The 26454-nt window shown below is 40.8% G+C and overlaps 2 protein-coding genes across 7 annotated transcripts; one reads left to right on the top strand and one right to left on the bottom strand.

Moving 5' to 3' along the window:
• Nucleotides 1-419: 419 nt before the first annotated feature.
• Nucleotides 420-9003, bottom strand: LOC120566951 (high-affinity choline transporter 1-like). 4 transcript variants are annotated; one of them, XM_039813678.1, is made up of 9 exons: nt 8789-9003; nt 6401-6514; nt 3830-3985; nt 3227-3375; nt 2820-2938; nt 2638-2707; nt 1626-1779; nt 1338-1555; nt 420-1259 (listed from the first exon to the last, which is right to left on the bottom strand). In XM_039813678.1, exons 1-9 carry the CDS (start codon nt 8970-8972, stop codon nt 708-710), a joined length of 1716 nt encoding a protein of 571 aa, XP_039669612.1. In that variant the 5' UTR covers nt 8973-9003; the 3' UTR covers nt 420-707. The 4 variants fall into 4 exon arrangements, with proteins under 4 accessions (XP_039669612.1, XP_039669614.1, XP_039669613.1 ...); XM_039813680.1 differs by having other exon boundaries at nt 2638-2650; XM_039813679.1 differs by lacking the exon at nt 2638-2707 and having other exon boundaries at nt 2795-2938.
• A 6548-nt stretch (nt 9004-15551) lies between these two features.
• dpf2l (D4, zinc and double PHD fingers family 2, like) lies at nt 15552-25711 on the top strand. Of its 3 annotated transcripts, none has more exons than XM_039813978.1 (11): nt 15552-15663; nt 17163-17323; nt 17990-18097; nt 18323-18516; nt 19136-19228; nt 19311-19395; nt 19822-19956; nt 20581-20712; nt 21209-21321; nt 22158-22239; nt 23910-25711. In XM_039813978.1, the coding sequence occupies exons 1-11, from the start codon at nt 15632-15634 to the stop codon at nt 23993-23995; spliced, it is 1221 nt and encodes a 406-aa protein (XP_039669912.1). In that variant the 5' UTR covers nt 15552-15631; the 3' UTR covers nt 23996-25711. The 3 variants fall into 3 exon arrangements, with proteins under 3 accessions (XP_039669912.1, XP_039669911.1, XP_039669913.1); XM_039813977.1 differs by having other exon boundaries at nt 18320-18516; XM_039813979.1 differs by lacking the exon at nt 19822-19956 and having other exon boundaries at nt 18320-18516.
• The last annotated feature ends 743 nt before the right edge of the window (nt 25712-26454 follow it).

The following is a 26454-nucleotide window of genomic DNA, read 5'->3' as shown; positions in this document are numbered from 1 at the left end:
CTCTCCTGATTGAAATTAAGTGGTGGAAGAAGTCATCAAATTTCTTACCAAAATAAAAGTAGCAATACCACAATGTAGAAATACTGTTACAGGTAAAAGACCTATATTCAAAATGTTACTTAAGTAAAAAAGTATAAGTAAAAAAGTATTGGCAACAGAATATACAGAAAGTAACCAAAAGTAAGTCATCATCATGCAGAATGGCCCATTTCAGAATAATTTATGTTTTATTATTGGATTCTATAATTGATGCATTGTGGCATCAGTTTAATATTGCAGTTGGTTATTGTAATTACTTTATATACTTCGTGTTAGCTTGTAAATTTCCCCTCAGGATCAATAAAGTCTAATCTTATAATAAAACATAATAATGTACAGTATTTGTTAATTATATTTTGTTTTATTAAATAAATGTTGAGTAAAAAGTACAATATCGCCCTCTGAAGTATAGAGGAGTAGAAGTAACAGAAAATAGAAATACTCAAGTAAAGAACAAGTACTTCAAAATTGTACCTAAGTACAGGACTACCATTGCCAAAGCAAGTATTATACATTCACAACACATGCACTTGTTGCAAGAGATGAATTCTTACACCATCCTATATAATTTTACAAAGAGAAAAGTATTTGGTATAAAAATAGAGACGTGATAAAATATCACCATACAAAACATGTAAGCATCCCATTAAACCGTTTTTCTTTCAATCCTACTGATTTGTAGTAAACATTAATTCAGTCTCATTCTGATCTTCAGTTTTCTCCTCCTCGTCTGTTTTTGTGGTACCATTGCTCATTAGCATTAGGTTCTGGGTTGGTTTGTGAGTTTTCACTTTAAATACGTCCCACCTCTCAGGAATCAGTCCTTTATTGAAGAGCAGTGACGCCAGGGAGGAGAACAACAAAGTGGCAAACATGTTGGACAACATGCAGATCGTCTGAACAGGAGAGTGCTGGACATATATGCCATCCTCAAGAGTGCAATCTGGAAAGTGGAGAACAACAGGCAACCCTATAGATGGCTCGCCGCTCAGCAGTCTCAATAATACTCCTACTAGCAAGCCCATGACGGAGCCGTAGCCATTGGAGATGTTAAAGAAGAGGACGCAGACGAGTTGAGGGAACATGATGGTGTAGGTTATGCCTGAGCCCAGGATCCAGAAAACCATAATGCTGTTGTGTAGGAAGGTGAGCACTGTACCAGCCAAGCCCACCAACACCACAGTGGCACGGATTACCCACTGGAGCTCCCCCTCTGATGCCTGCAAGGGGGAAATGCCTGTAAGCTGAAACCAAACTAAAACCCACAAGCTTGCTCTTCTCCTCAGGTCTCCTCTTACCTCGGTCCTGAGGATGTTCTTATAGATGTTGGATGTGAAGATGGAGGCGGCTGACAATAAAGCAGAGTCCGTTGATGACATCACGGCAGCAGCTATAGCTCCAATACCGATGATGGAGATGTAGTGTGGTGTGAGGTGCTGCAGAGCAATGGGCAGAACCAGACCGGCCTCTCCACGCTCGTATGGGGACGGGGAGCCATACACAGTCGTGTTCCAGTCTGACACAAAAAATGAGGCATACATGAGCATAGTATCGCTTCCCTTTTCTAATTAAATCCATTGTTGTACCTGTTGATGCTGCGACTGCTCCAATCAGCATGGATGGGATTCCGAGTATGAGGATGAGGGGAGCTGCAATAAAGCAGGTGATCCTGGCTGTGGCTGACGAGGCAGCTGACAGGGTCCTCTGGTGGAAGTCCTGATATCCAAGGTTACCAAAAGCCTTAGAAAAACAAACACTCTTACACTCTAGTAGCCTTTAAAGTGCCATCCAAGAACAATAACTATAACAATGTGAGCATCCACACTCCTTAACGATAATGTTCTAGAAACAGGGGCGTAAAGCATTGTGCTGTTTGATCCTCTATATATAAAAAAAGGAACAAATGGTCAAATATTCGTATTTAACAGCCAGATCCGATTCGACTGACAAAATTCTGAGTTGGGTACAGCCCTATTGCACTCTGTACATCGAGGACAACAATGGAAATAGGTCTTATGTGTGTCATTGACCATTAGTAGTTGTGTCACTTCACTGTTGTGTCACTTAACTTCTTTTTTAATGGCCACGTGACCAGAATCAGTGAAATTTCATATCGCACAATGATGTCCTTCTTCTCGCTACTGATGTCAGATAAACTGAACAGGAATCCCTACATGGCGCCCAAGGGTAAAGTTTTGTTATGCATCCTCCGACAGGCCGTTTTCACAGCAGATATTTTTGACTTGTCATGGTATTGGTCACATAACACTTCTATCCTATGACTATTTCCCATTCGCTTCAATTGAAGCCTTTCAGCAGATGCGCTCAGAAACACTGATGCACTGTGATTGGAATTGGAGAAGGTATTATTCTAGTATGTTTTATCACTATTTTAAGTAAAATGTCACACTATGCAATCACAAACTTTAAAATCACTCTTATACACTGTTTATGATCAATATTTATTTACTACCTGCATCAGAAATACAAAACCACATCCTTTTTCTGGGCACAATGTGGGTAAATTATACTGAATAAAAACATAATGTGACCGAACCTTTATAGTGGGAAAAACACAGTTGTTACTTATGGCCTTACCAATGGCTGTGTTCTACTCAAGTCCCAGTAAGACATGACAGGGTGACAGTGAGCCAGCATGACCCTGAAACTGAAGCAGCTTAATGGAATTCAGCCATCATTCATTTTAGTATTTACTCTTGCTTTTCCTACTGTGTAATATCAAAATAGTCTTTACCAATAACAAGAAATTATCAATCCACCTCCACGCTCTTTCTTTATCCACTGAACCAATCCAGGGGGCCTGGTAGGTGAAGTTGAAAGCAGTCTTGGTGATGTCAGTTGAATGGGCATTCATAAGGATGAAGGGGACACATAACCACTGCAGAAGAGACAATGAACCACTGACTTAAACATTTTAAAACATGCATATTCACCTGTTAAGTACTGTAGATATGTACTGTATGTGTGACAAGCAGATGTTTAGAGACTTGGCAGAATGGCACCACAAGCTTTGCATAAGATAATCATAAGATGTTTTGTCCCTCAATGGAAAACTTTTCTCTTCCAACAACAGGGCAGGCTTTATCAAGCTTCAAAATGTTTCTGTCAAATTGTCTTATAATAAGCTTTTGGAAGAAATTATTTTCTATGTAAGCAAGGAACTCACCAAACTGAAGAATATGAGGGTTAGCTGTATGATGTCGGTGTAGGCTACAGAGTAGAGGCCTCCCAGAAGTGTGTAGATGATGGCTACTGCGGCAGAGAGCCAAATGCAAACAGTATAGGGCAAATCCAGGATCACACTCATTGTTGCACCTATAAAAGTAACACAATCACATACATCCTGGCTCATATATAAATGTACTACATTTATAAAAGGAGACGATTTACACATACTCACATTAATACGCACACACCTAAAGATAGCCTCTACTGTAATACGGTAAGACTGACATCAGTTTTCAGTCTGTGCTGAGGTGTTTGGGTTCATGATTAAGGTAAGCATATGTGTTTATGGCACCTGCAATATCTTTGTTTACATTGATGGTTCAGGTAAATTTAAAACATCCGGACATTAATTTAAATACACCTTCAGGAAGACAGGAACTTCAGAAGTTGGGATGGCACTACCTTGTACTGTTTAATTCTAAATTCTCCTTGATCAAGATTTCATTAAATAATTCTTCAGTCATCTAAATTTTCCAAACCTTCTTTACGTGTGTGAATATGAGTTGTGCTGCTTCAAAATTTTTCCATAAGTGTGACTTACCTAAACCAATTAGAGTTCCTGTAACCCAGATTATATCAGATATCAGTAGTGCCACAGACAGAACTCCACTTATTGCATTTCCATACTTGATCTTGAACGGGTCCATCATTGTCACATATTTTTTGTCTCTCATCGTCTTGGCGAAGAAAAGTCCACCTTAACGATTGAATCCCACAAAGGGAGACAAAAGAAAAGTTAGACAAGCAGTCAGTGCCTCCATATCAGGTACATGATATGTGTCCACGTAAAACCAATTCAAATACCATGACACCATTTCATGCGACCAACCATAAAAACCTGGAGGACATCATACAACATCTGAAATCTTCCTCAAGTTGCCTTGGTATTCTGCCAAAAGGCTTTTAAAAAAATGTTTAAAATTGTTTGGCCTCAGACCTTCTACAGATTGTAAACACATCTCTCAGGTATCTTCCCAATAGCCTTGAAAACTGCAGTCACCAAACCACTCCTAAAAAAAGAACAATCTAGACACTAATCAGCTAATGAGCAATATAGGTCCATATCAAAGAGTTGGTAACTATTTCCAATATACACTCTTTTTTATATATATTGTTTGAAATGGTTTTTAAAACTAGACAGCAATAACTAACTTATGGGGCTCTGAAAAAGGAGTGAAAAAGATCTGTCATCTGTAGCTGCTGTAATCCTGTAAAAACGCCCACCAATCACTGCCTTGTGGTCCGCTTGGAAAGTACCAATGAAATGCCTCCTTGCCCCGCTAAGCGTTCTCTCAACAAATTCTCACTCCCATCGCGTAAAATACGGACGCATTGTCAGCTGACGTTGTTATTGACGCTAAAAGTCTCCTTTAGAGTCATATCTAAACAAGCTTTGTCTAAACGCTCTAGGTCGGCACTATTGGTGTCACTTTGGGTTTAGGAAAAGATTGTGGGTGGGCTTATAAAAGGTACGTTTCCGTGACGCTGGACAAGAACAGGACGGTTGTGTTTAGGAAAAGAAGAACGGGACAAGAACGGGACAGTTGGGTTTAGGAAAAAAAGAACAGGACATTTAGGTTTAGGAAAAGAAGAACGGAACAAGAACGGGACAGTTGGGTTTAGGAAAAGAAAAACAGGCCAGTTAGGTTTGGGAAAAGAAGAACAGGACAAGAACGGGACAGTTGGGTTTAGGAAAAGAGACATGAACCCAGAGAACAGGGTAAAAGTCCTATGTTGTTTGACCTATCAACCACCCCAACCAACCTCCCTACGCGGCATTTCGGCCTTTCATACTACTCACTACCATTGTTACTCTTAACTAGTGCAGTGCCCGTTGAAAACATGCCTGTTTGGAACGGGCGATTGCTTGGCCTGTGGTATTGCTGCTTGTAGAATTCATCAAAACCAAATTGTACCCCAAAATGACTTACAGAAGGACCCCAAACCACTTATTATGCACCTCCACTTCATAGCCTACTACTATAGGCTACTTCTACATCAGAGACTATTGTAGCTTAATACTGTATTTACCTGACAGAGAACGCTGCAGATTCAGAATGTAATCACAAAATATTTATTATTTTATATAAAAATATGGTGTAATCAGACATTAGACTCATGGCAGTGCGCTACCCACCTGGCCCGAACTGAGAACTAATCAGCACATATCTGCGTTCATCAACCACCAGAATCGGACTGCGCGTGTGTGTGCGTGTGTGCGTGCGAGAGAGAGAGAGAGAGAGAGAGAGAGAGAGAGAGAGAGAGAGAGAGAGTGTTGTCTCGTGTCGGATCGTTAATGAATTTAACATTTCAGCAGACGTGTTCATTTCCATACAGGTTTAGTGGCTTGATGGTTAATTAGAATTAAAAATGTATAGAATAGAGTTATGGATTTGATTCGCAGGGTTATTTTGGCGACTTAATTAACCCGACCCAGGGTGAGTCTGATGAAAACTGATGTATCTGCCCGGTTCAACTCTGAGATTTTCTCGCATTGCACAGCACTCTGAAGGAATAATCTCCGAGATTACGTTATGTTCTGCCAGCTCACAGCAATTTAATACAATAGCAGGAAAAGAGTTGTTGTTGTGTGCCCGTAGCAAGACACCTGTCAAGTTGAAATCCATCGGACTAACGGTTCGAGAGATATGCCGCAAACACACACACACACACACACACACACACACACACACACACACACACACACACACACACACAGACAGAAAGACGTTCCTGCAATTTATAGATAGATACTACGTCATCTTCAAGCACCGCGGAGCTGCTGCTCTGCCGGGTGCGTTTTATACACACGCTGAAGGGTGCTTTTTGCGTTGTATCTGACGCTGAGAGCCACTGACCAAGCGTCCGTATTTTACAAGTTGAGAGTGAGAACGGGTTGGTTCTCTATCCGTGCTGTGTACGAGCCTGAGCTCAATGCGTATTATCGCTGCCAGAGTTACTGCAAGTCTACTGGAGAATGAAGGAGAAAAGTCAGCAAAAGTTGCCACTGCCACGGGTTGAATGAAGTAGTTTTGAAAAATCAATATTAAATCCGAAATACATATAGCCTACAAATGATGCCATTTTTATGATGCCTGAAAAACTGTCTTACCAACAATGAAAGACAGGGCTGCTGTTACCGGTATGACAGCCCAGGTCAGACCCATGGTTGGAGTGTACACTGCCTCTGTCATACCAACGATGAAGCCCCCTCCAACAAATGTAGCTGTAGGAAGCCCACACACACACACACACACGCACACACACACGCACACGCACACACACACACACACACACACACACACACACACACACACACACACACATAACACACACAGCATCACTGATCACATTGTAACCCTGTTTAGGCTAAACTGGCCTACTATTATCAATTAGTTATTATCAATCAGTTATATTAATAACTCATTGTACATTTGAAACACCACATAAAACTATATGTACCATAAACGAAATCAAAAATGAGTCAAAGATCAATAGTCATGTTTCCATCAACGTATTTTTATGCAAATTTTGAAGTATCGCATTAGAAAATGTTGATGGAAAAGGGCAAAATTTGAGAAAACTTCCTCAAATTCGCAAAAAAGGTTTTTACGCTCACTTGAGGTGGTTTTTGCCTTTTTTGAAAAAGAGTTTTTGCGCAAAATGGGAGATGGAAACAGCTTTGCCAAATAAGTTGTGACGTAGCAAACATGTAACTCACATGACTATAGTCCCGGTATCCACCGGATGGGGGAAGGATCGGGATATAGGTCCCATCCAGCGTGCCATACACTTGTGGCACAAGGTGCGTAGTGAAGTTGCGTTGCTCTATAGCCTGTGCCTCAGCAAGTCGGGTAAATTGACGAATTGGTTCAACAGATTGAAATCGTATGGCCCTGCACACTACATATACACAGCGGTGAACGGTTGTCTTACTGACACCAAATATCTCTGCTACAACCCTGTATTCTGCACAGGTGGCCAACTTGTAAAATGCTACCTCTCTCCATTTAGCCAAAGAACAGCCTCTAAACTCTCTTCGGTTAGCAATCTACAACCAGGCGTAACGTCAACTTGTGACGAAACTACGCTTTGCATAGTCTAGTTTATTCGCTCTAAACCAGTTAAAGGACAATTCCGGCGCAAAACAAACCTAGGGGTTAATAACAGATGTGTACCCACTCTGTCGTTCTCTGGGACATGTTTTCATGCTAATCGAATGTGTTTGTAGCTTGGAACATGCTAGCGCGGACCACTGACTAGCCTACAACGCTAGTATATGGGGCACAGGGACACTCAAATTAAATCGCTATTTAATACCACTAAAAAGGCTCAAAATATCATCACACCTTAACGTTAGCATAACGAGGGTCCCTAAATGTTAACTGAAGCAGTGAGAATGTTGTAAGTGTACAGATAGTTTATTGAAAAGATAGATTATAAAGACAGTCACGTTCATTTTTACATGCGGGCGCACAGACACTCCTGTTCGGTGGCCATAGCTTCACAATGTCTGCAGGTACACTACCAGTTTCCTGAAGTACAAGGCTGTGTTGCTGCAGTGACTACCGGTATCTCTCTCTCTCTCGTAGCCCTTTCACAGAGCTCCCATAGCTCTTTGTCAGTATATTCTGGCTCGAAAAGATAAGGACGTCCATCAAACTGCAAGAGTTCGTTGTCAATGTTTTGAAATTCGGTGTAAACCGAGCCCTGGGTATCCTGCTCTGCCTTTGAGAAAATGAAAGCTCAGATGGGCCGATCTGGAATCTCCTCCTTATGAGGTCATAAGGAGCAAGGTTACCTCCCCTTTCTCTGCTTTGCCCGCCCAGAGAATTCGGCCCGCCCATGAGAGAGAGACATCATGGCTTTCAAATGAGCAAAGTGGCAGTTGGTCAAGGCCACACCCCCACCCTCCTCAATAGTATTTAAAGCTACAGACACATACTAAGGAAAGCTCATTGTGGGACTGGCTGTAATTCTGCACCAAGGCTGAATTTCAGGAAAGATACTTCAGATACAGTATTAGGGGACCTCTAAGGCCTATATAAAAGCATCCAAAAAGCAGCATGTCATAGGACCTTTAACCCTCTGGCATCTAAGCCATTTTCCCCCCAATATTTGGGTCGCCTGATTTAATTTTTTGTGTAATAATAATGCTTGTGTAACCTCAACCCTGTAATACACAATCAAGTTATAGACATAATTTTGTTTTCAGGACAACCTGGGCTATCAGGATATGTATGCTGCAGGCATGTCACATGAATTTATAAATTGATCAATGGATTCTATCCAGTGAAACATTTCTTACAAAATGATGGTGTGCAACTGTTAATAGTCACGTTCTTGCGATGTGTAGATGTGTTAGACTTAATAATAAACAATACTTAACCAACAAAAACGCTGACATCATGACTATGTAAATAAACCATAACTTGCATCACAGTGGAATTCAACATGCACCTTATTGCGACGAACAGCTTTAATTAAAAATGATGCTCACCTGTCATGGTGAAGACTCCCACCACCATGCTAATCCCTCTGTTGCCCAGCAGGGTGATCTCTGTCCGGTCCGCCTGCATGCTCTTCTGCAGCCGCCTGGACTTCATGGAGGCCCAGATGCCGGTGCCCAGCACCAGCAGGTAGAAGAGCACCATCACTATTAATCCTGGGACATTCAAGCTCATCGTGCAATGACTGACTGACAGACTCCAACTGCCTCCCTTAAACCTAATTATTATGTGTTGAAACCGGTTGAAACAAGAAAAACAGGGTTTCAGTTAGTCTGCACGATTGAGGCGTTGTTGAAAGCTGAGCAGAAAAAAACAGGTGTTCAATCTATGAGGAGTAAATCGATATTTACACAGCAAAGTTGCTTTTTTATCAATTTCAATATAGGCTTTTATTTACTTATAGCCTTTTAGAAATGTGTAGGTTTAGTTGTAGATTAACTACTGTTATATAGATTTTGTCTTTTTTCATTTTTTTCACTTTGCATTCATTCATTCGTTCTTTCATTTCATTTTGATACAGACCAAACTATCAATTAAATTACTATAAGGCTGATGAGTCAAAACCAGTGGAAATCTGAAGACATAAATGAAATGTTAAATGTATTTATATTTATTTTCAGTGTATATGCATTTTATTAGTCATTTTGAATTATTTTTTAGTTTGTTTTGCTTTTACTGTAACCAATGATTACATACATACAGTTCATACATACAGTACGTGTGTGTGTGTGTGTGTGTGTGTGTGTGTGTGTGTGTGTGTGTGTGTGTGTGTGTGTGTGTGTGTGTGTGTGTGTGTGTGTGTGTGTGTATGGAGTCAGTGAAACTTCCGTGGTTAACAGGTCAGACCAGGCAAACGGGTAACAGGTTAGACTAAGAGAATCAGGCACTCTCTCAGTGCGAGTAGATATAAAGAAGAACTTTTGTTGTGAATTTACAGTTTCAAAATACATATATGATTTTTGACATGTGCCCCCATGCCAAATGTGCAGATGCAAATCCTGCATTCTGGTGTGGCTTGTGTTCTGCGGCCAGTAAGTGACCGTCACATGTGCTATGAATTTTGCACTAAAAAGACATTTCATGGCAATGCATTTGTAATCTTGTTTGACTGGACAGCTTCTTTTTTGACATAGCAGCGTTAAAACAATGTGTATAAATTATAGCTTTAAATCAAAATGCTGGGCCCTTTCAGGAGGGCTGCTATATCATTTGAAATCCCTCCTCAGCCACATTATTTGTAACAAATTGAAGGCATTTTAAAACCTAAAACACACACACACACACACACACACACAGATTTACTGGGTGAAGCACATGTGCCACTGGAAAGGGATGGAAAAAGTGTTCAGATCCTTTAGTAAAAGTACCAATACCACAATGTAAAAACACTCAATTACAAGTAATGGTTCTGCATTCACATTTTTACTTAGTGAAAACAGAAGTTGTAACAGCAAACTGTACCTAAAGTATCATAAGTAAAGTTGTTACATACTGTGTCTAAACAGCCTTTGGAGATGAGTCGAGGTTATGTAATGTTCTGCAAAATAATTCACTGTATTTCACAGTCTTACTATACATTTTTAAAATATGCAATGTAGCAACTAAGTTATAGCTGTCAAATAAAGTAACAGTAAAAAGTAACAGCTGCCTACAATATTTACTTAAATGTAGTGGGGTTTAGGCTATAAAGTAGCACACAATTAAGTACAGTACACTTAAGTAGACTACAGTAAAGGTAGCCCACCACACAAGTATGTAGGCTACTTAGGCCTAATTGTATTCCACTAGTTCTAACTAGGGTGTTAACTGCTGTGTAACTGTTAGCTGCTGTTTTTTGTAGATTGTCAGCAAACATTAGCTATCTAGCAGTCTAAATTCAATTCACGGTGAACGGCTAATTCAGCTGGAAATATAAATGTATCCTAGATAGAAGCCGAGCTGGCTGTTAACTGTGACATGTTTTAATAAATCAACTGAATGAATTTCACTCTCTGTTTAACTAGTCTGCTGAGCGTCTGGTCGCCAGTCTATGGGAACGGAAATGGAATGATTCATCCAGCGCTGTCTTTCTGTCTGTCAGGTTAACCGTCCCCTTCTTAAACAGGGAGGGGTGAGTTTATCACCGAGTAGACACTTGATAACCCTACAATTACTTTTATACCGTGCCGACCGGTGCTGACTAGGTTAAGGTAGCCTATCGGTAGTCTAGTCTCGCATTACCAGACATATCTCCACAGCGCTGTATGAGGGGGGAAAGTATTTGCATTTAGCTCTAAGCTCCTCAACTGTAACCAGTCTGTTGGCATATCAGAGATTTTCTGTGATTTCCCGAAACAGGCTACAGGGCTGTGAAGGAAGGTCTGGCAATTCCAGACTAGCTACAGGGTGATGATTTGGTATTTGACCCTAATTTGAATGGTGTATTGACAAAATGAGGTAGCTGTAACTTTGATGTGCACAGTAGGTTTAGTGTAACCCTACTAGTAGGATACTAATAATAGTAGCCTATCTCAGAAGAGTTTTTGTCAATTCTGAAGGTAAATCAATAGCGTGAACACGTGCAGACACTTTTCCATTTTAAAAACAAAATAGTATCTATAAAATAATATCTAAATAGATGCTTGTTAAGTTTTAAATATGGTGTCAAATGGAAGACAATTTAATGACAACCATTTGTAAATCTGAAGACTTTTTTTTGTGGCTTTTTCCCCTTTATTAAGAAAGTGACAGTGGATAGACTTGAAAGGGGGAGAGAGATGGGGGATGACACGCAGCAAAGGGCAGCAGGTCGGATTTGAACAGGCGCCACTGCAGGATTCAGCCAACATGGGACGAACGCTCTTACTGCATGATTAGAGCCTGCCCCTGAAGACTTTTTAAGGATATCCTCCAGCTACCGCGTCATCAATTTATGACAGACAAGATTAATTTCAAAATGTAGGAAGGAAGGTCAGATATATCAACACAAACCTGTCTGCTGCCTATACTGTAAATACACCAGTGTTTAAATGTAAAACATTATCTGGCTTATGAGACTTTGATCTATCATATCATATATCTATATAGCTTTCTATTTCTGGATTGTTTTTGAAATGTGGACAGTAGCCTACACAATACAATGCTTTGTTTGGCAAATACAATGTGTTGGGTGGCAATTGGGTCTGAAGAAGATAGAGAACAGACACAAAAGTTAAAGCAGTGATAACTGACTTCTTTGACCAAAGAGTGGGCATTGCTGCCACTATTTTCCACTTTAAAAAACAAACAAATATAAAGGTTTTGTAAAAAATAAATACAGATTTAAGTGTATCAAATCAATTAATGGCTGAAGGTCTAATTTGGACATTTAGCATCTTTTAAGGACCTGCAGACATCCTGACCGCATTGTCAAAATATCCCAGTCAGTCTCTTTTTTTTTTTTTGTAGCCATGACACTCTGTTGAAATTCTTGAGTAGCCACACCCACGTCACGCATTCGTCCAATCAGCTGCTGGTTAGGGGCGTGGAGCATCAACCATTGCTGTATGACGTAGCGACACCACACTTATGGCGCTTTTCCATTACATGGTACCTGCTCGACTCGCCTCGACTCTACTTGCCTTTTTTGGTTTTCCATTAACGAAAAAGTACCTGGTACCTGCTAACAGATACTTTTTTTAGTACCACCAAAGCCGGTCTACGGAAAGCCGTTCCACTCTCTATCCAGCCCCATTGTACCGATTTTGGTTGCAGTTCCACCAGAGTTCCACTGGGGGTGATCGCGGTCCAGTGCAAAATGAATGGGACTCTATGGAGCTAGACGGCTAAATTTGTCTCTTTCGCCTGATTGTCGTTGAGAAACCTCAGATTTGATTGTAGTTTTTGCAAGTTCAACATGGGTTATAGGTCAAAAGTTGAATGAACGAGTACTTATGTCTTTTTGATTTCTTACAGGGTGAGTTGTTGTAGCCCATAACACGCTAGCATTCTGCTAATGCATGCTGATTGGTCAGTGAAGGAGTGATTACGATCGGAGATCCCGCTTGACGGCATCCGAAGCAGAGCCTGAATATCAGAGTGAATATTTCGGTGTGGTCTTTAAAACATCAGCAAACCTCTTTCTAGCACATGTATTAACAGGGAGAGCCTTACCTGTTAGCTGTGTTGTCGATGCCTCGAGAGAACAAAGGAAACAACTCAGAGCTTGCCGTAAAGCAGTATCTCTGGCCGTATATGCGTATGACGTCATTGACATTTTAAAAGGCTTTTTAGAACAAAAAAGTGACATTAAAAAAATCTAACACACAGCAGTGTGTATTTTTTTAGCCTCCCCTTTCGAATGCAACATTCAAATTACTAGACAAAAAATGATATCCTGAGAAAAGTGGGTTTTGAGGGGTATAGCTCCATAGAGTCCCCTTCATTCTGCACTGGCCTGTGAGCGCCCCCTATATGGAACTCTGGTGGAACTGCAACCAGTTCAGAAGCCGGAAGTAACGAGGGAGTGGCACTTCTTGATATATTAGAAATTCTTTGGTACCTCCTCAGTCGAGGTTCCAAGCGAGCTGAGGCGAGCCGAAAAGGTCACGTGAAAACCTGCAGGCTGCTGACTGGTCGGAAAGAATCGTCACTGATCACTGCATTGCTAGCGAGAGACAGCATTTATAAATAGTTTAGCCAGCGGTGTTTTTTTGCTGCCGGAGGCTCCACGCAGAGCTTTCTCCGTAGCATACAAGTGGCCTGATGTTTATACTTGTGCGCTGGTGTGTGCATGTGTGATGTGTGTGTGTGGGGAGCTGGTGAGCGAGGGAGAAGTGAGAGAGTGACCACTCTCTCCAGTATTTTGAATTTGCACTGCAGTAACTATTTTAAACACTAGCTGTCAGTATTACATATTGCACCTTTAAAGAGCAGTTAAAAAAAAATACAAATACAAAAACGAGAAAAAAAGTTACAATGCAGTATATGAAATAAACAATTATTTAAAGACAGGCAGCATCAAAAAGAAAGGTCTTCATCCTTGATTTAAAAGAACTGAGAGTTGCAGTGGACCCACAGTTTTCTGGGAGTTTGTTCCAGATATGTGGAGCATAAAAGCTGAAAGCTGCTTCTCCCTGTTTAGTTCTGACTCTGGGGACAGAAAGCAGAGCTGTCCCAGACGACCTGAGAGGTCTGTGAGGTTCATAATGTAGCAGCAGAACAGACAAGTATTTTGGCCCTAAACCGTTCAGTGCTTTATTAACCAACAGAAGTATTTTGAAATCGATTCTTTGAGGGACAGGAAGCCAGCGTAAAGACTCCAGCGATTAATGAGGACTCAAGCAGCAGCATTCTGAATCAGCTGCAGCTGATTTCACAAGAAAACTGTTGTTTAGTGACAAGAAAGAAAATGTTTAGGCCGCTTTTTTAACCGCTTTAACCGCTTTTACTTAAAAATGGAAGGTTTGATACAGGCCTATAATTGCTCATTAGTGACATGTCTAGATTGTTTTTAAGAGTGTGAAGTGAAGGCCTGTGGGAGGTTCCTGAAATAAGAGATGTGTTTACAGATATGTAGAATAGCTGAAGCCAAACAATTTGAAACATTTTTGGAAAAGCCTGTTGGCAGAATACCAAGGCAGCAGGTTCAGATGTTGTATAATGTCCTCCAGGTCTTTTTGGTTGATCGCATAAAATTGCGTCATATTTAATTGGTTTTGCGTGGACACTGTGACAACACATACGTACCCTGTACTTGATATGGAGGCACTGACTGCTTGTCTAATTTTCTAAATTTTGTCAGTGAAGAAGGAGGAAAATTGCCTGCTGGGTAAGTCCATAGTTATCAAAAACACAACACAGTTCTTTAGTCCCTCTGTCCTGGAGGTTGTCAACATGAATGTTAAAATCACCAGCAATAATTACACATTCAAAGTTAATACAGATTAGGCTATAGAGACAGCAGTTGAGTAAAGTCATCAAAGAAGGTTGCATAGTATTTAGGTGGCCTGTAGATATGAAGAAATATAGCCTAGCTTGAGAGAAGGACCTCAGCTTAAGAGCCACATTTTCAAAAGAAGCAAAATTTACCTAAGATATTTGTGTACATTGGAATGAGTCATTAAACAAAATTACGACTTCACCTCCTTTCTTATTTACTCGTCTATTCTCACTCATAAAACTGAAGTTAGGAGGGGCTGACTCGATAAGAGCAGCAGCACTGTTATTAGGCCTATGGTCTAACCAAGTTTCAGTTAAAAACATAAAATTAAGATTGTGCTTAGGAAATAAAATCATTGATTAAAAAAGATTTTCCTGCCAAATAAGTTTATTAAGGCTAGTGTTAGTGTGTTAAAAGGATTATCTGCCTCATTTTTTGGGACAGGCTGTGGCTGACGAGGAATTTGCTAAAAAAAAAACGGTGGCAGGTGAATGATGGGAGAAGGGGGGTTATATTTAGTTCTAGCAATATCCAGCTCCTTCATCTGGTCAGTGAACTCCAACAGGACCCAGCACATATTAAAGCTGTACTGTAGTGGTGCATACATTTGCAAGTAATTAGGCCTAATAACCAAAACAATAAACTGGGGCTTTTGGGGCACTTGGTAAGCCAGCCTTGACAATAGAAACGTTTGAATGGGATTGTTGGGTTATCGGGGAGGTGAAAGATGTGGGGGAAAAACTGAGGTTATCTTGTTCATCCCATCAAAATAATCTGTAAAAAAAAGTGCTTTAGTGTCTGCTGCATTGATCCAACAGAATCATGCAGTGGCTGTTTGAAGTGTACTTCATGTTTTTCACCCTGTGAGGCAGTAACGGTCACCAACGTCTATGCGCAGGCGCAGTGGTACTTCACACAACCGCAATAAGCAAACATGGCGGCGGCCGTCGACAGTGTTGTGAAAGTGTAAGTTTACCTTTATTTATTGTAACAGTAAAACGAGCAGCCATACAGAGCTAAATGTATAATTGATTAATCGTCATGTTACTGCAGAGTGCTGAAAACGGTAAACATCGCATCTTCAATACAATATTTGTCCCAGGAGGATAACGTTATCCACTGAGCTAATGTTAGCTTGTTAGCTGTGGGCAAATATAAATGAGGCGAGCCCATTGTGGAGCTGTATTTTAGCCACTACGTAGAACTAACTTAGCCACTCATGGGTGTGTTTAAGGTGGTGTTACACACAGTGTATCCAAACTGTTGTTAGTCAGCCGCCTGCAGATGAAGGAGAGAGTTAATTTAACAGTAACCTGTCAACTTGGCGGGTGCTTTGTTGTGAGGAGAGGCTTGCTAACAATCAACCTTTTGTTCTGAGGTCCCTCCATCGTTACTGTTCATGTTGTGAAGTTAGGCATTGTAATGAATTCAGGCTTGGTTATGTGGGTGCTGTTAATAAATGCTGAGGTAGTGCAGTCAGAGCAACAGTCTGTGAGAAGCTGAGAATAAATACTGTAACGTTATTTGTGATGAAGGGCACTCACTCGTGCACCATAGTGATTATTCGTTTTGGTTGCACCGAAAACGGCTTCGTATAATAACTGTGATTAGTTTAAGAAATACGAAAGAGTGAAGGAGAGAATTATGAATTACAGTGCAATATGCAAGCAAAATAGCAGTAGGTTGCACAGTAAGTGGTTGCACTGCTCCTTTTTATAGTGCAGTTCTAAAAAAGCCAATTTATGTGTGATCATATTTTCGATACTGTGACTTTGATTCCGGTCTCTGAACAATACTTTTTTCGATACCAATTTTATAAAATCCATTTTCACAAAAAGTATTTACACACAGATCTTTATCATTTTTTAAATATTCTTTACACCTATGTGACGCTCACTGTATTCAAGCCTTTCAAAATACAATAACACACACGTGAGCCCTGTCTCTGCATAATGCAGACTTTTTCCTCCATGCCTCTACTACGTTTAGACATCACAAGCATTCATCTTGGTTTGGCTCACTGACGCTAATGGAATTTAATCCTTATGTATTGAAATTTGGTATTGAATGACAAGGAGGACATATATATATATATATATATATATATATATATATAGGCAGATAAGTCAGTACCTAAAAGTATTGAAAGCACCAGGAAAGGCCAGTAAGTGGATAGTGGTTAGAACTACAATTCACAGGTCAAGAATGAACTTTAAATGTTGCCAACAACTTCAACAGACATTTTAAGAGTAAAAAATATGAAAATAGAGAGTGGATTGCACAGCGACTAATAATGCATATACAGATTCAGATACCTTTTGCATACATTAATAGCTTAACAGTGTTTGTTTTACAGTGTTTATTATTTTTAAAGCTTAATTTGCAACGTTCACCCTCAGTGATTATGAACGTGCTATCCTGATCTTTGTTATTTGACCTGTCGGTGTCCAACTTTCACATTTCAGGCTGGGAGAGCAGTACTATAGAGATGCTATGGAGCAGTGTCATAGTTACAACGCTCGCTTATGTGCTGAGCGCAGCATCCTCATGCCTTTCTTGGACTCTCAGACTGGTGTAGCCCAGTCTAACTGTTACATCTGGATGGAGAAGAGACACCGGAGTGCAGGTATATAATAAGTGCTGAATGATAATTCAATATTGTCATTAGTTCAGGGTTTTCATGCCTCAGAATGGGCCTTGGGGGGGGGGCATTATTAAGTGTGGGGTCTGGGGTTCCTCCCGCAGGAAATTTTGAGCATGAAAGACTTTATTTCTTGCATTCTGATACATTATTGAATAGATTGAAAGATATAGCAGCTGTAGATGGGAGGGAGGCTGACTGCTGAAAATCAGCCATTTTGGCACTGGCTAAAAACCTCTTTGGGGGGCGCCAATACTGTCTCTGTGCAGGAAAAACCCTTTCAGTTCATGTGGTATCCTGATAATAAAATAAAGGCATTTTATAACAGGGTTCGTCCGGGTGCTTGAAAATGCTTGAATTTTGATGTTGTGTTTTTTGAAAAGTTTGATAAATTGAAAAGTGCTTACATTTTGGATAAAGTGCTTGAATTTGACCTTGGAAAAGGTGTTTGAAACCCTGTACAAATACTCTGCAAACTAATGAAAAACTTATAAAATTAGTTATAGAAGTTCTTGTTTTATGTGATTTTATTTTTTATTTAAATTTGTACTGTGTAGCATGCCATCGGCCCATTTATTTAGTGCAACAGAGCACACCAAAACCTACTCCACCTGCTGGTTCTTCTATACAGTCTGTTCTGTGTCTCATCAGGTGTAGCTCCAGGGCAGCTGTACACTTACCCAGCCCGTCGCTGGAGGAAGAAACGCCGTTCCCACCCCCCTGAGGACCCCCGCTTGGCCTTCCCCCCTCTCAAAGCAGGTATCACTTGTCTCCCATCACAAAAACAGTCAAGTAGGGTTCATTCATCAACCTTAGTAGTAACATTTTGTATATGTAGATTATTCAATATCTTTATATTTAACGGTTGCAGGAGTAGGATGGCCTGTTCTGTTAATTAATTTTGGTGTGTTTGTGTGTCTGTCTGTTTCTGTGTTCATGTCATGTCAATGCATGTGTTACCAATTTGCTTGGTGTGTATAGCAGATTTGGAGCTGGGTCTGAAGCGTGATGCTTTGGGGACTGTGGATGGCAGCAGTCTGGAGGCCCTGCTGAAAGGGGAGCCCCTCGACAGGAGGAGCGGAGTGTCGGACCTCCGCGGCCCTGAAGATGACTCCGTAACTGTGGAGCCTCCTGCCACCTCAGCGGCCACTCACACGTCCTCTGGGCGTGTCCGCAAGGTGTGGCTCAAAGCTGGCTGAACACTCTTCCAATGCAACTGAGATCTAGAGTCTCGCAGTACAACTAATGACATGCGAAAAGGCATTTAAAGGAAAATCCCTGTGAGCAATTGATCTCGACAGGTCAAAACAACCTTTCAGTCACTCTTAAAAAGTATTTTGTTTAAGGACACAGGTCTTTTTTTGAGCGATGATATATATATACTAGAGCACAGGACAAATAACAGGAATAGATTTAGGTTGTATTACAATTGTCTGATATTAAATGCCTAATGTTTTCATTTAATTTTGTAATTAATCCTTTTATATTATTTTAGCTATCAACTTGATCTTACCTTATTATTTCTCCAAGTCAGTCGTAGGCTGTGGTTTCTAAGGCAGGGCAAATTTCTTCCTTTCCAATCTTGTCCATGTCTTACCTTATGAGAAACTGTCTGCTTCTCCTACATGTTTTTGTTAAACATAGTTAACATGTTGTAAATGTTAAACTGAATGACAAAAAATGTAAAAACAGTGAAACAACTTTGAGGCATTTTTTTCAAACTCTAAATGTAAGTAAAGTAGGGAAGAGTTCATACATTCAATACAGTGAGACCTAATCCAGACCCTCTCACTGCAGCGAGTCCTTGACCACGACGACTACTTGGACGACCTGGATGATGACGACTTTGAGGACGAGACCCCCAAGAGACGAGGCAAGAGCAAGTCCAAGGTGAGTACCACGTCTTTTGTCAGTTCCCTGTGGGATTGATCCTTCAGAAGTGTATGTGTCAACTGTTAAATGGGTTCTATAGGGTCGCAGTGACAAGAATGGCAAGAAAAAACAGGAGGCTGCAGCTGCAGCGCTGGAGGAGAGGGACAAACCTTATGCCTGCGACAGTGAGTAGAAGCTTCCTTTGCATCATCCGTGTGTCATGCAAGTCAGCAAGAGAGGCTTTTGCTTTCCCCCCAAAAGACAAAACCAAGCCTTCTGCCATGTATGATGTAATCTGAAAGACCCCATCTGGAACTAAGTTTGATAGCATAGAAATTTGAAAAGTTGCCCTTCCGAATGCGTTTCTTTCTTTCTTTCTTTCTTTTTTTCTGAAATGCTGCTTCGGTTGTGTTCTGTAACTTCCTGCTGGCCAAATGCTCACCTCTGCTGTATGAGTTTGCTAGCGCGCCAAATATTAACCATGTGAAAAATAAAGCTGGTTGTGGGGTGATGAACGGCGTATTTTTGTGGTTCCACCCTCTGCCTTTTTGGACCGTTAGAATTAGCCGCCATCACTTTAACACTTTTGTATGACCGTTTGTGTGTGTCAGTCTGTGGGAAGCGCTACAAGAACCGTCCTGGCCTGAGCTACCACTATACACACTCTCACCTGGCGGAGGAGGAGGGCGAGGACCGCGAGGAGATCGAGGCACCACCCACTCCTCGCCAGCCTGAGGAGCAGAAGAGTGAGTCACTCTCTAATGCTGAGAGAGAGACAGAGGGGGGGGGGGTTGGTTGCATGCCATGTAGCATGTGTGTGTTTGTACAAGGGAAGTCTCTCTCTCATTCATTTTTGCTCCTTTCATTTTTTTGATTTTCATGACTGAATCCCAATTTTGGGATTAGACTCAATGTTCCTGACTGAAACATGCTTGCACAGTTGGGATTTAGGGCATTTTTAAGCATATCATCCATCTCCCCCCCCACCTCCCCCAACATATCCATTGCATTGCTGTTTTCTTTTGTGCATGTGACACCGTGTTAGCAAATCCATTCACCAAGTGCATTTTTGTCAGTTGTCACTCATTCATTAGTTTGGATAATGAGTTAGTAGATACATAATCAGCCAGTTAGTGAGAAGAAAAAGGTGCCGTTGGTCTGAAGCGGCATGAACATGTTTGTAAAACTGTGCTTCAAAGTTTAAATACTTCAAATATTTGATTTAAACTTTATTTTACTACAGTTAGACAAACAGCAATATATTCATCTGGAAGAAGATAAGGGTATTTAATTTATCCTCCTTGATAACTCAGTTTAAAGTGACCGTTTAATGTGCACTGAATGGTTTCTTCACTCATTCTCCTGCTCAGCAACTAAGAAGGGTCCCAATGGGCTGGCGCTGCCCAACGATTACTGTGACTTCTGTCTTGGAGACTCCACTTTAAACCAGAAGACTGGCCAATCAGAAGAGCTAGTGTCCTGCTCAGACTGTGGACGCTCAGGTATGAACTTATCATGTCTCATTCATTACTTATTAACTGTTCACTAAGGCTTATGCTCCTTAGGGGGGCTTTCACACCTACCTCGTTTGGTCTGGACTTTCAGACTTTTTAGTTTGATCCAAACCAAAATTACAGGTGTGAAACCAGAGAGAGAATGCGAGAGGACAGGGAAGCGCGTCTACAAACCAACCAATCAATTACAAGTATTGGGCGACGCAGCTCATGTATGGGACGACAACAGGACGTAGTTATGCCGTGTATGATTATTTAGTGCGCTTGCATAAGTGCAGTGTGAAACCAAAACTAACTTGATCAAATGTATACAATGTAACAAAAACATGAACCTTGGTCCGGACCTTGGTTTGCACTTTCAGTTGTGAAAAGGCCATTAGTTACTCTTGCTATGCCTGTCAAGCTTTCTGTTATCACACATGGCACAATATATTTTTTACTTACTTGAGATCAACATTTCTAACATGTCCTCTCCTTCCTGCAGGCCATCCAACATGCCTGCAGTTCACACCAGTGATGATGGCTGCAGTGAAGACCTACCGCTGGCAGTGCATCGAGTGCAAGTGCTGCAACGTTTGCGGCACCTCAGAGAATGACGTGAGCCCTTTTATACATTGTTACAGATAGGGATGGGCGATAGAGACGATATGCAATATAAACGATACAAAATTGGCCTACGATAGAGATTTTAATTATATTGCGATAATTCATGTTGATGACGCAATCTACCCGCGAAGTTTAGAGCCACGAGCTGCAATGCGTCATCGTCATCTTGAGTAAACATGACTAAAAGAGAAACAAGGAGCTGGTGAAAAAGACCGGTGCAACATCCATTATTTGGACTTGGTTTGGATTTAAGCCGCTACAACGGAGCTGTGGTCGAGCCGTACCACGGCGCCTTTCACCAGCCTGACCATTCACTATATAACGGACGACTGGAATCTTGTCAGCTGGTGTTTGCAGACGTCGTACTTCCCCGCTGAACATACGGCTGTGTGTGCAGGTGCGCAGCGGCAGAGTGGGGCCAAAAAATGTACCGGGACGTTTACGGCCCCCGCCGTACGGGTTGAGCAGAGGCTGCACCGTTTGACCAGCAGGCAGCGGCGCCAGGCCGCTGGATGGTGTTACTAACAACTTGCAATGTTATTAAAACTATTATAAAACCGGCCCACCGGGAAAAGTCCCGTATGTGTGTGTGCGTGCGTGTGTGCGCGTGCGTGCGTGCTCTCAAATGTGTTACATTAGGCTGCAGGTAAGAAACTTTGTTTGAAATATGTTTTTATTTAAAGTATCTTTGCCTAATACTGAAAGTATTTTCAGTACAGTGTCTGTTCCTTAACTAAACAGACACCAGTTTGTCCTGTTGGGTGGCATTTAAGAAATGAAGAATTGTTTTTGTTGAATCACTAGACTGAACATGATGTTTTTTTTAGGACCAGCTGCTGTTCTGTGATGACTGTGACCGAGGCTATCACATGTACTGTCTAAGTCCCCCCATGACTGAACCACCAGAGGGTAAGCTGACACTGCAGAAGTTAACAGACTCGAAAGACATGTGCATGTTGTTATTCATCCTGGATATCATCACTTTGTACTGGGTCAGAGGCCGTTACCATGCACACCGCTTCACCCAGTATATCCAAGGTCACCTTCATGGCACCCGCAACCTGTCTGATCTGTTCTCTTCTCCTATAATCATTTCCTTTGACACCTCCCTGAAATCAGCATGGGACTATGTGCCCTTTTCCTCATAAATGCATTCTTTAGATGTTTTCCTGAGCAACAGCTTACATATAATCATACCTGCAAACTTGACGCTTTTCAGCCCTTCTGAGTTTGCAGGTATGTATAATGTAATGGCTTTTGGTAAAAGTAGGATTTATTACTCTGATTTGAAATTTACTTCAGAACACTAATAGAAAAGCGTTTTGTTGGATTGTTACTAAGATACCAAAAACGGAATAGCTTTGATTACAATTACAGGAGGGAATTCCCAGCCAAGTCAATGTTCTTAGTTTAAAGGAGCTACCATCATTATTTCAATAATTGCAATGTGTCAAATGAGGATGTGAAAGGGTTCGCTCGTAGTGATGAACCTACAGAGAACTATCAGCTGGATCTGCAGCTCCTCTCGGCTTTATGGGACTTTATAGTAAGTTTCAGCTCATTGTTTAGCTTTTCGGCTGCAACTTTACTGTTTTGGTTCACTCACTCACCGCTTCCATAGCTGTTTTTGAGGAAAAAGCACTAAAAACCCACTGTACACTACCTGCTCAGCACCTAACAGAAGACAGACAAAGTTACCCCCATTTTTTGGCTGGGCACGTCTGTGCAGCCTTGCGGTTTTGTTCCATCCCTCACCACGCGCCATACCACACCAGGAGCGCCTCAGAAGTGGAGCATCTTTGCCTGCCCGACTCACAGATTATATTGTCTCTACTTTGTACTTCACAATCATGTGTTTATTAAGCTAATATCTACCTTCCACTCCAAGCACTCCTGTAATTAAACTCCATGCCGGGCAGCTCGCGTGAAAATAGACGTGCCACACGCGCCGCTTCACACGTGCCTCTGGTACGTGCTGTGGCACAGCTGGTGGAATATCAAGCATTGACTTGATTGCTCGCGGGGCCTGTGGTGCAGACGCGCCTGGTGGAAAATAGGGGTTAGAGTTGGTAGAGTCAAATGACTGACAATGTTGCTTTGTAACTGCTGGATGTTTAAAACACGTGTTGGGCTTACAACTTGTGTTTCTGCTGCCCTAAATTGGCCCCCAAAAAAATAAATAGTAGTCTTATATTTTTACATCAATATAATTGTTTGTTGTCTATCAAATAATCAATGAACTGACAATTTTTTTTTTTTTTTACATTTAGAGTTTCACAAAGCGTAATCATATCGGTTGAATGTGATGTCATTGTGTGTCCTTTTAAAGGTATAGAGAGCCATATTGGTTAAGGAGATAATGAGATTTGAATGATTAGACAGTCCAGTTATCTTCCCTAAATTAGGTACTGTGTTGTGGGCTGTGATGTACAGATATGTAAATGAGGAATGCATATTCTTGACTAAATGGAGACTAAACAAACAAATATGTCCTCCCCAGTGATGCTTGAATAGCTGATGGTGTATTTCTACACATGTGGTTCTTGAGCCTGGCCTCACTGTTTCTATGTGTTGTACAGGGAGCTGGAGCTGCCACCTGTGCCTGGCTCTGCTGAAGGATAAAGCCTCCATATACCAGCAGAACCAGAGCTCCGCCCCCGAGTGACATCATATCAACAAGTCCCGCCCCATCAGTAACGGGACCCACCCCCGATGGAAACGTCAGACCTCCTCTCAGTCCGGAGCTCCAGGCTCTGTCCAGATGTAGCAGGGCCAGATTGCAGATCAGCTTTAGAAGTCTTAATATCTACAGTGTCAGTGGGGGGGATCAGTCAACATGGGGATCAATCTATCACTACTAACCTGCCTGCAAAGCCCCCGAGGCTTGCCAACACCTACATATTGTGCTTATAGTATAGACACACACACTCTCCCAGACTGTTACACACACTAGATACTGAGACAGAGAGCGTGCAGTAACCATAGTAACTGCTCTCTCCATGGGAGCTCCCAGGAGCAAACGGGTTAGCATCACAGCTAATTATCTGCACCCTTTCACACTCACAGACACAGTGTGGACTGTTGGGACAACACAGTTTTTCTTTCTGCCAAATTATCTATTTTTACTCCCTGAATGTGGGGAAAAAGGAAAAAAAAATCACCATGTATATGGTCGAGGAATATTATTATTATTATTATTATTATTATTATTATTATTACTATTGTTATTGTTCTGGTTACTAGTGGACTTTTGTAGTGGCATTTGTCTGTGTACTTTTGTCTGACCCATCGGAGCGTTATTTTTTGAAAAGGTTTCCCTGAGGGGAGCTAGTCAGTGCCAAGGTCCACCATCATCAAATACGCGCAACAATGACCCATGGAGCTTATCATAATTATTTCAACCATCTTTGTTTCATTTAAAATCAGAAGGACGACAAAAAACTGTCTTTGACTCATTAAGCTGTTAGCACAAAATCTTTGACCTTGCTACTTTAGGGTTGCACCAAAACCAACTTTTCATCTCTGATTCTGTTACCGGTTTGATCAGTTTTATCAAACACTAAAAACAGAGCATATACTGTAAAGGTATGTGTCCACTGGCACAGTGGGCAGTAAGGAGAAACTGATAACTGCCAGTGGGAAGCCCATCGAGCTTCCAATGTTGGGAAGTGGGGCGATGCCTATGTGGACACGTACCATAAGTGGGACTCATGAGACAAAACATTTAGTATAATGCCTTTCTTCGATATTAATTCTCCGTTAGACAGAGCTAACATTCTCTTATTCTGAAAAGACAGACTTGATAAGTCAGATAATGCTGTTCTTATCAGGGGAAACTGACCAATACATGGAACTAGTAACTAGTATTCTCCTCAAAGACGTTTGTGCTAGCTTTTTAGAAACACGGTATTTTTAAACTGCTGCTGTCAAACCGATGACACAGAATCATTTACAAACTGTAGCTGCTTTTATCATTTGTCACACAGAGGCAGATTTGCATGCAGATTGCACCTGTATAAATGCAGACACTCACACCACAAGTGTTTTTGATTTTTTGTTTTGTATTGTTTTTTTGTTTTTTACATTTTATATTACCTGATATTCCATTGGTACTGGGAGTTTTTCTAGTAGAATTTTGTAAAGTCTATGGTATAGCAAACACTTCAAGTATATAGCTCCTAATGCATTCTATGTACTGTATTGACTTTTTCTATTTTTGTTATGACTGTGACATGTTTGAATTTATTTGATTATTCTGATATGTCAGACCTCCATTATGAGTATTTGTAAAATTATGTACTTTGTTGTACTATTTTTATTTTTACATTGCTTTGGTATCAAAACCGATTTAGCCTGACAATAAAAATATCTTTGAATTATGTGTCCTTTGTAATTGCTTTAACTCAACTCATTTTTAGCAGGTCTTAAGTATCTAGTCTGTTCACACTAGAAAAGTGACAAAAATGCAGAAAGGAAATAAAGGTGCTACTCATAGCTGTAAAATTGTAAAACGGAAAGTAGATGGTAGAGTGGCAATCCCAAACCAAGCCATAAAATAGTCTTCAGAACTTGGACAGCTGTCTTTCTAAAGCCTGCTGAAGGCAGTGGAGCTGTCACTGGTACCAAAGTGCTGCAGGTAACAGCTCCATGTGACACTGAACTACAGTACATTGCTATGTAAACAAAACATGTTAGTCTGGAGACGTGATAAAAAAGTAATAGTATGGTATGTCAAAAATTTATAAAAAGTCTTATATTATGTCATAAAAAATATCAAATAAAAGTCATAGTATAGTATGTCCTAAAACAGTCCTAGTAAAGTATGTCACAAAAGAGTCCTAGTATAATATGTTGAAAAAAAGTCATAGTATAGTATGTCATAAAGTCAAAGTAAAAAAAAAAGTCATAGTGTAATATATCAAAAAAGTTGTAAAAAGTCTTGGTATAGTATGAAATTAAAAAAATTAAAACATCATAGTATGTAGTTAAAATGTAATATAGTATGTCATGAAAAGTCAGAAGGCAAGACAAGGCAAGTTTATTTATATAGCACATTATATACCCGTGGCAATACAAAACAAAAGCAAGGGTCAGTACATGATCATAAAACCAGTAAGAAATAAA

Source organism: Perca fluviatilis, chromosome 10 (assembly GCF_010015445.1).
Source record: "Perca fluviatilis chromosome 10, GENO_Pfluv_1.0, whole genome shotgun sequence".
Lineage (NCBI taxonomy): Eukaryota > Metazoa > Chordata > Actinopteri > Perciformes > Percidae > Perca > Perca fluviatilis.
Note: the sequence above shows the minus strand (reverse complement) of the source record. Positions and strands in the feature narration are given on the sequence as shown.